Source organism: Suncus etruscus, chromosome 6 (assembly GCF_024139225.1).
Source record: "Suncus etruscus isolate mSunEtr1 chromosome 6, mSunEtr1.pri.cur, whole genome shotgun sequence".
Classification (NCBI taxonomy): domain Eukaryota; kingdom Metazoa; phylum Chordata; class Mammalia; order Eulipotyphla; family Soricidae; genus Suncus; species Suncus etruscus.
In genome coordinates, this window is record NC_064853.1 from 23,653,745 (window position 1) to 23,663,396 (window position 9,652).

Consider the following 9,652-nt stretch of genomic DNA (forward strand, 5'->3'; position numbering starts at 1 on the left):
GCAGAGTGACCTCACAGATGCCAAAAATGTTCAGGTATAATGCTATAGTGTTTTGATTTCTGTTGTCTAATTTCTGTGTTATTATTACAGAGGGATCTCTGTCTTACCAAGGATAGAGAGGACCAGGGCACCTGTCAATTGCCTCATACATAAGATTTCACTCCTTATTATAAGTCAGGCCTACAGTCCCTTGCCAGCTTGAAGAAGTTACAGAAGATGGACCTTCAACCACATTTCCTTTTAATCACTCCCAAGGTGGGGATATCTCTAAGAAAAATATGCAACAGGAAGGCTGCTAGGGAAATAAGACAAGAAGGGAAGATTGTGTCTTCTCCTAGAAATGTTAAGGGTAAAAAAGTTAATACCAGGTGTATGTGGAATTTCTATTGGATTCAGAGCAGGAAAGAGTCCCAGACTAACAGCTATTTAAGTTACAGAATATCTTCTCTCCTCACAGTGCAGAATTGTAAGGACTCAGTATATTTAGCTGACTTAACTTCCGGAACCAGAGCAGAACAAACGAATATCATCCGGATGTACCACAAACAGCAATGGTTGCAGGAAGGCTGGCAAGAATCAAAACCTGATTTGTTTATGGACTGTACTTAGACTCTTACCCAGACTGTGGAAGGAGGATTTGTGGTCCAAACTGCCATCCCAGGATCCCTCCCCTCCCCTAAACTTGGATTTATGTGATTTGTTTGTGATTTCTGATTTTTCTCCTCTACTGAGGTATAAGTATTACCTGAGGTGAAACAACCATAAATGTTGATGTTAGAATATGATGTGCCTTTGCTTAGAGATAACATTACTTTGGTTTCTGTATTCTGCTTGCTTAAGGAAGTTAATTGTTGTAAACCTGGATTTGCTGTGAGCCTAAGTATAGCCATGACAAGCTGCAGGTTTAAGGTAGAACCCCTTAGAACCTTGAACCAGGAAGGATGATTTCTCTCTATGATCCTAAGACAAGGGAATAATCTAGAACCAAAGCCCGCTGGGCCTAGGACCAAAGTGGTCCTAAGCCCCTCAGTAAAGCCCCTTTTGCTGCATACTTACAGTATTTTTCCACTCCACCTTTCCCCATAGTCAGAGGGAGTCAGCCCAGAGATAAAACTGTAGAATGTACCCTGTAAAAGTCAGGACCCTACCTGTTCTGTTGAGATAGAGAAACTAGGTGGGTCCAGTATGTTCCACCAGATAAGACCTCCTTGACAAAGTTGAGTCAGATTAGTCAGAGATAAGTTAAGACATCTATTCTATGAAATGATGTGATTTGTGTACAAATAGATAGAGGACAATTGTTTATATGGTGAAGGATGAACTGTTTGTATTAACCAATGAAATGATTAGCTTGTTGAAGCTTGTAAATTCCTCCAACACAGTTCTCTGAGACAGAACAATCTCATGGCAGTGACTGATACCCATTTTCTAGATGAGGAAACTGAGGCAGAAACTGGTTCAGTGGTCTGAGGTCAGTCCTTCAGCTAGAATAGGCTGGGGTTGAAACAAGATGGTCTGAAGTGGGTTCAGGCTTCGGTTCTTTTCTGTGTACCCCCAATTCTGGTTTTGCCTGTGGACACTGTTTTCTCCTCTGCCAGCACCAAGAAGAGGGCAAGACACCTGTAACACTGAAATCCCCTGCCCCAACCAACCTGGGGTGACAGCCACCTGCAGAATCATGGGAGATAATAAAATGTTTTCATTCTTCTTTTTCTCTTTTGCTTTCTGGCCATACCTTGGCAGTGTTCAGCAGTTACTTCTGGCTCTAAACTCAGGAACTACTCCTGGTGGGCTCAGGGAATCATATGGGATGCTGGGAATTGAACCTGGGCTGACCTAATGTAAGGCTGTACTTTCACTCCAGTCTCATATCTTCATTTTTTCAATGATTTTTGTTGTTGTTGTTTTGCAAGAACCTGGGACCTCATACATGTGAGAGAAACCCCCACTGCAGAATCACACCCATTGCTCCAAATGCTCTTATTATAAATCGAGGCTGGAGCCTGTTGCAGTGGCCAACAGCAGCTGAGCATGCCCTGAACACCAGCTCTGCACTGGACACTATATGTCTGTCATTTGCTTCTTACTTGAGGCTGGGGGTCGCTAAGCCCCCTGCTGTGCTCTGCAGCAGCCAGCAGTGAGGACCCCATCATCCATGTCCTCTGTAGCAAGTGTGCTCTGGTAGCTAGGTGGAGGGCTTGGGGGCTGGTTCCCAAACAGAGCTTCTGACGTGAGGTACAGGGGTGAAACTTGGGACCCCTCAGTCAGTGGGTAATGCACAGCCTCCTCATACGTGGGGATGGTGTCCAGCTCTGGCATCCTACAGGGAGGGGAGAAAAGACACTGTCAGCAGGGGCCAGAGTGAACACCCAGCATGCCTAGTGGAGTGAGAGGGGCTAGATCAGGCCAGCTAGAGGGGTTGGATTTATGCCCAGAGGAAATAGTGTCATGGTTAAGGCACCTGACCCGGATTTGTGTTGGCACTCTCTGGTGCCAATGCTCCTAGAGCATTGCTGGGATGATTGGGATGCTTCTCACTTGGGAGTGCTTCCTACCTCCAAATAAGCTGCATGACTTGGCCTAAACCTTGAGGGCTCCCAATGTCCCAGAAACACAATTGAGGTTCAGACACAGTCAATGCACGTGTACCCATGGCCATCCCCTGGGAGGGTCACTTTTGCCCTTACCTGTCCCTGCTTAACCATCCCTCTCTTTGCATGAAGGGGACCCTCCTTGCCCAAGATCCCAGGGCTCTCCCCCTCTTCATATCATCCTTACTTCACCCCATCTCTGCTTCTTCAAGGCAGGAACTGACATTGAGCATCCAGGGCAGAGGGCAGATGTTTGGGGGAATCAGTACCAGGTGGGCCTGGGGCAGAATCCCTGATCACACTATTCCTTATGTGTAGGCTCAGGGCTGAGAGATCCATTCAACCTGTCTGGATGCCTTAGTAATCCATAGAGTCTGTCAGATGCTCACTTTCGCTTACATACCTCCAGAGACAGTAGGCTCATCACCTACCCAGAGAACTATACCTGCCTCTGTGCTGTCCTGCATCCACCTCCCACTGTGAAACAGCCTGCAGAGGTATGAGAGGGAGACACCATGGGGGTCCTCAAGCTAAGTTGACATCCAAACACCCAAGGCAAATAAAAAACAACTTGGCCCTCAGCCCTCGGGGCCCTGGGGGTCAACTGCAAGAAGACAGTGCTTGTCCCATCCTTGGGTTATAGCTTCTGTTCCCAGGGGTCACTGCAAGCTGACTCTGAAGGTGCTGGGAGCAGAGGATGGGGTGTGAGTGTGGGCAGAGCATGATCACAGGATGAAGTGGTCCCCTTCAGGGCTCTGTGGCCTCCCTTACCTTACCTGTGGAAGACCCTCAGCAGGTAGGAAGGGGACATCTGGGAGGGGTTCAAAAGTGCTCAAAGTGGAGCCTGACACCTAACCTCAGCAGTATGAGGTATAGGGACACTGGCCCACAGGGTGCTGCAGGCAGGTACCCCCTAGGCTCAGAAGGACTGTCTCTTGCCCGTAAACATCTGCTCAGAGCCTCAGAGAGTGGGTCAGTCTGTTCTCTGTTTGTCTGTCGTCTGTCTGTCTGTCTAAACCCAAGGACCTAGAAGACAGAGACAGAGGAAAGACTGACTTGGCTCCAGGAAGCTCCATGACCGCCCCTTACTTGAATCCCCACATCTGTGGGGTAACTTATCCTATCAGCCTCAAGCCAGTACAACTCACAATTAGCTGAAGGGCCAGAAGAGTCACAGGACAGGCCTGTCAGAAGGGCCTTGAGCTGACCCCCACCCCTGCCCCCGAACCCCTGAGAACATGCCTTAATGAGAGGGGTCAGCCAGGGACAAATTTGAGTGCCTGATTAGAGCTCCTCAAAATTCTTCCAGAAAACCACCCTTTGGGGACCCAGTCCAGGGAGGACTTGGCCTTAGCAGGTGACATAGGCAGGCCAAGGGCTGCTTCTCAGGGGGTGCTATGTACACGCGCACACACGCACACATACACACATACACACACACACACACACACACACACACACACACACACACACACCTGCTTTCCATTTGCAAAGGGAAAGTCAATCTTCAGGCTGAGTGCCATGGGATGAGAAAGCTCCCCTGCCCTCTGCTCAGCCACACCTCTGCAGACACCCACTGTCAGCAATCAGGAATCAGTCCCATAGGCAGCAGGTGACAGCTGGTAGGCAAGCTCCAGAGCCAGGAGAAGCAGCTTAGCGGAAGTTTGCTCAGAGGGCAGGTAACCTTGCCACACCTGCTGCCAGCACCCCTCTCCCCTTCTCTGAGCTCTAAAAGACAGTGGCTGACTCAGGAGGCTCCTTTAGGGCTCTTCTACATGGACGTCTCTGCTGGGTCCCCGGGAAGTTCCACCATTGCTGGGTGTCCATCCAACGTCCATCCCACTCTTGGGAACCTGGTGGGGTTGACAGACCTGGGCTTCAGGCCAAACTCCCATCGCCCTTTATCAGGAAACAGGAAAGCTAGTTTCTATTCACCCAGTACTTAGACTTCCCCTTTCTATGATGGATTAATCACACAATTAGTCATGTTAGTGGGGGACAGCTGGGAAAGCAGGTCAAAGAACTGGAGCCCAAGCTTTGTAAATCAGAGTACCACTTTGATCCCCAGAACTACATGAGGTGCCCAGAGCACCAAGGCAGGAATAATTGCCAGTAAAGGAAAAAAAAAGTGGGGGAAGCCCATGATGATATTTCAAGGAACCAAGTGTGTGCTGTGCATGTAGGAAACTGGGTTTGGGGTTGATGCCCAGCACTGCACATTCCCTCTGAGCACCATAGGGGTGACCTATAGGACTGCACTGGGAGTTACCCCTCAATTTTTTAAAAGAGACCATCCAGGGGGCCGAGTGGTAGTACAGTAGGTAGGGCATTTGTTTTGCACACAGCTGACCCAGGTTTAACCTCTGGAATCCCATATGGTCCCCCAAGCCTACCCGGAGTAATTTCTGAGAACAGAGGCAAGAGTAATCCCTTAGCATCACTGGGTGTGGCCCAAAAATGAAAAGAAAAAGAGAGAGAGAGAGAGAGAGAGAGAGAGAGAGAGAGAGAGAATCCCAGCTCTCCTTCTGTGCAAAGCCAAGATAACAAACTCCTCCTAGCACCTTCCTTCCAGACTCTGAGGCACACCTCAGTTTTCTCATCTGTAAAACGGGCTCATCCTCAGACCAGTGCAGGATCTGAGACTGCATCAGAAACAAAAGCATAGTAACAGTCAAAGGAGCAAAAGCCAAGCTGTGCATGAGCTCAGGGACACACTTCCTGGTCTCGCACCTTGCTCGCCATTCCTAAGAGAAACACAGCCATAGCCAGCTGCTGCCAGAAGATTCATGAAAGCCCAGGTCAGGAGCCCAGAGACACAGCACAGCAAAGGCAAAGGAAGTGCAGGCCATCCATGCAGATGTCTGCCAGGCCCACGTGCTCTCTGCTGAGCTCACGGGGTGATGGGGAACTCCAAAGAGGCCCCCTGTGCCAACCCCTCATCTAGGGGCTCACACTCAGAACAAGAGCCCCCTTCCTACAACATCAGTTGTTGTCTTGATTGCTATCAACTTTCATGCCCAGCTCACAGTAGGTGCTCAGTTTACACAGGCAAGGGGGCTCAAAAGCAGCAGCATGGGATTGGACCTACTCAAGCCATCATCCATGGAGGCCTTTGCCTGAATTTCTCCAGAAGGTCAACACATTGGGAGGCAGGAAGACTGAGTGGTCTTCCCAGAAAGCTTGAGGGTGAGCTCACAAGTGTATGGAATGGGTCAGAAGGGTCCAGAAGAAGGAAATGTCAGCTCCCTACACCTACCCTTCCACCTTCATTACCCAGTTCTGGAATCCACAAGAGTCTCCAGGTCTGCTGTGTGTGTTCTGCAGATTCACAAAGCCCAGAGACACACCTGGCAGCCACAGTCACAACCATGGGCCCTGTTGGGCCAACACAGGTGTGTATACAGATAACACACTCCAGGCACAGGCTCAGGCAGGGCTTGGCTTCAGATGACAGGTGTCTCACCAAGAGACTGGGAGGAGCTGGGCTGGCGAGGTTTCCCCAAACCCTGGCTGTTTTTCCTTCTAACTGCCCTTCCCTTACTCACACACAGGCCTGCCCCAGGAAGAAGAGGCCTTGGAATCACATCTCTAGAAATAACCTGTGATATTCTTCTATTCAGCAACCTGTGATGTTCATCTGTACTGTCTAATGGGAGGAGTTGGGGTCCCAGGACAGGCTTCACCTCAATACATTACCTCCCTTCCATACATCCTTTCCACTCCTCGTTTCCACCCAGTTAGGGAATGGAGCAAAGGCACCTGGACCTGGCTTATTAGCAGGTGAGTAAATACTAGATGCCTGCTCTTGTGATTCTTATTTATTTATTTTGCACCGGGAGCTGCTCAGGGCTTACTCTTGGCTCTGAGCTCAGGGATCACAAGTGGTCAGGGGATCACAGTGCTCAGGGGACCACATGTGGTGCCAAGAATTGAGCCTAGGTTGACTATGTGGGAGAAAGCACCTTAATCATTGGTCCATCTCTCTCAGCCACATTGAGAAAAAAAGCTTTAGGGTCAGAGCGATAGCACAGTGGGTAGGGCATTTGCCTTGCATACAACAGACTTGGGCTCACTCTATTTTGTTTTGATTTGTTTTGTTTGTTTTGAGACCATACCCAGCAGTGCTCAGGGGTTACTCCTGGCTCTGTACTCAGAAATTGCTCCTGGCAGACTAGGGATGCCAGGGATCTAACCCAGGTCCATCCTGGATCAGCCATATGCAAGGCTAACTCCCTACAGCTGTGCTATCATTCCAGCCCCTGGGTTCACTCTCTGGCAGTCCATTTGGTCCCCTGAGCCCACCATGAGTTAGCCCTGAGCTCCGCTGGGTGTAGTTCAAATCTCTGTCCCCCCAAAAAAGCTTTCAGTCTCCCAAGTGGTGCTCAGAAGCCTTCTGAGAGTCTTGGCTTGCGGTCACTGTGAGGGCCTCAGGCTGCGGTGCTGCGCGGTTGTTTGTTCCAGAGATTGCCTGGGCCACCCCAGTGGTGTGCTGGGCGCTATCTTTCCAGCCCCTACTATGGTTCTGACCATTCCCATTCTATTTCATTTCAGGCTAAGACTCAGTGGGGCTGTGGCATGTTGACTACCCAGTCAGAAAGAAATAGGGGAGTGTCCCAGCAGGGCTTCAAACCTACACTAATGTCTCCTACATGGGGTCTAGCTGCCATTTCCTCTACGATGTCTTCCTGGGTGTCCCTGTGTCTCCATAAGACCAAGTCCACTTCCTCTTACAGCTCTGCAGACTCTGGTTTGTCAGTCATCCTTTATGGGAGCCTGCAGACTAATTCAGCAGCCTCCAAATTCTAGAGGCAGAGACCAGGCTTGGTCCAAAGAGAGGTTCTGGGCTGGAGTGATAACACAGTGATAGAGTATTTTCCTTGCACGCAGCTGACCCAGGACTGACCTGGGTTTGATTCCTGGCATTCAATCGGATCCACCAAGCCTCCCAGGGGCAATTTCTGAGCGCAGAGCCAGGAGTAAGCCCTGAATGCCACTGGATGTGGCCCAACCTTCCCAAAAGGAAGTTTTCTGGGGTTACTTCTCAGAATTTTCTGAGCAAATGTCTGTGATGGGGTCCCACCCACCCGAATCTGCCCAGCTCACCTGTCATTCTCTTTCTCCACGGTGAGGTAGTACAGGTCTCGGGAGAGGTGGTACGGGTCCCAGCGAGATGGCGCCTGGGGGCTGGCCTTCACAGACCACAGCAGGCCACTGAGCAAGAGCAGGCCACCGACCCCACAGCAGCAGAAGCTGATAGACCTGAACAGGGAGCTGGAGGGCTCAGGCACAGGGGCCCCTACAGGTGAGGATGGCAGCCTGAGTTGGGCCCTGGTATCCCCCTCACTCCACCAAGCGAAGCAAAGAGTCCCGGCCACGAGCATCACGGCGCCGCTGAGCGTCATGCAGTACTGAAGGGTGGAGGCCACGTTCGCCCTGTTGCACCTCTAAAAGGAGGAGAAAAGAGTGAGTGTGAGGGGGCATGGGTGCTTTCTCAGTCCTGTCTCCATCCTCTCCTCTGTAAGATGGGACAAGCTCTCTGGAGCCCACAGCAGACATCACAGGCCATGCAGCTGTCAAGGATGCTCCAAGGCCAGTCAGACGCCCTGAGGTCTCCATCCAGGCATCAGAGGCCTTATGTTCTGGTGCTTAATTCATGCACTTTTCCGGGGTTACCAGAAGTCTGTGGAGCCCCACCTCATGGCCCATCCCCTGCCACAAGGAACTGACACTCCCACCACTAGGAGAGGGTGATATGCCCAGGTGTGAAAGAGGGTGATGGAAAAGTACCTAAGCAAAGTGCGTCCTGGCCTTCGCTATACAGAAAATACTCCAGCCAGATGGCACCTCAGCATTCAGTGCAGGTACCTGGTGAGAAAACTAACCTCCACACCTGTTACTCCCACCTGAGACTCTGCACCTGTGATTCCTACCTTTGACTCCACATCTGTGATTCTCACCTGTGAGCGCCCACCTTCGTCTTCAAACCTGTGACTCCCACCTGTGATTCCCACCTGTGACTCCTGTGGACACCGGCCTAGGACATACCCAGCAGCAGGCACCCCTTTTCGGTAGACTGATGGGAAATTCTGCTGCTCAGCAGCAGTTTGAGGGCCAGAGGCTGAAAACCATCACTCTGAGTTTCAGCCTCACAAGGGGTGCTCTGAGGGCCCAAGGCCGCTCCCAGAGATTCTATGGGGGTTCTTTCTTCCTTTCTCTGTTTCTTCCTTCCTTTCTCCCTTCCTTCCTTCCTCCTTTCTTCCTCCTTTTTCTTTCTTTCTCTCTTTTCTTTCTTTCTTTCTTTCTTTCTTTCTCTTTCTTTCTTTCTTTCTTTCTTTCTTTCATCTTTCAGCACCATAATTACACACATGATTGTAGTTGGGTTTCAGTTATAAAAAAAAAATCTCCCTTCACCAGTGCAAAATTCCCACCATCAATAACTCTCATCTCTCTCATGCCATAGTCAGTTCTTCTAGCCCTCATCGCTGTTGTCTCTGGGCATTATTACAACAATGTCTTTTATTTTTCTTAAAACCCGTAGATGAGTTAGTGATACTATTTTCTCTCTCTCTCTCTTTCTCTCTCTCTCTCTCTCTCTCTCTCTCTCTCTCTCTGACTTATTTCACTCAGCATAATAGATTCCATGTATATCCATGTATAGGAAAATTTTATAACTTCATCTCTCCTGACGGCTGCATACTATTCCAGGAGTAACTCCTGAGCGCCGCTGGATGTGACCCCAAAACAACAACAAGAAGAGAATAAATGCAGGAAATAATCCATAAGGTAACACAGTGGTTTTAGTAGGTGTGGCAGCCACAATCCTGGGTAAAACTCCCAGCACACTGATGATCCCCAGAGCACCTTTGAGGGCTGCCGGGTATGCCCCCTGCAAGTAAGGACAATCATCTCAACAAGCAACGATTCTTATACCATGTAACCAAGGGGTAAACTGAGACTCAGCAAGACCCTCCAGAGACGTGTAAGAGTTAAGAAGATCGGGGTGCCCCACCTTGGTTAGGGGAGGGACGTTGAGAGGAGATACGCACCTTGGGCACAGCCAT

General features: G+C 50.0%; 1 protein-coding gene across 1 annotated transcript; it reads right to left on the minus strand.

Annotated features, from left to right (window-relative positions):
• Positions 1 to 2,103: 2,103 nt before the first annotated feature.
• On the minus strand, positions 2,104 to 9,652 carry TMEM61 (transmembrane protein 61). The gene is made up of 3 exons (XM_049775468.1): positions 9,638 to 9,652; positions 7,695 to 8,035; positions 2,104 to 2,320 (listed from the first exon to the last, which is right to left on the minus strand). Exons 1-3 carry the CDS (start codon positions 9,650 to 9,652, stop codon positions 2,104 to 2,106), a joined length of 573 nt encoding a protein of 190 aa, XP_049631425.1.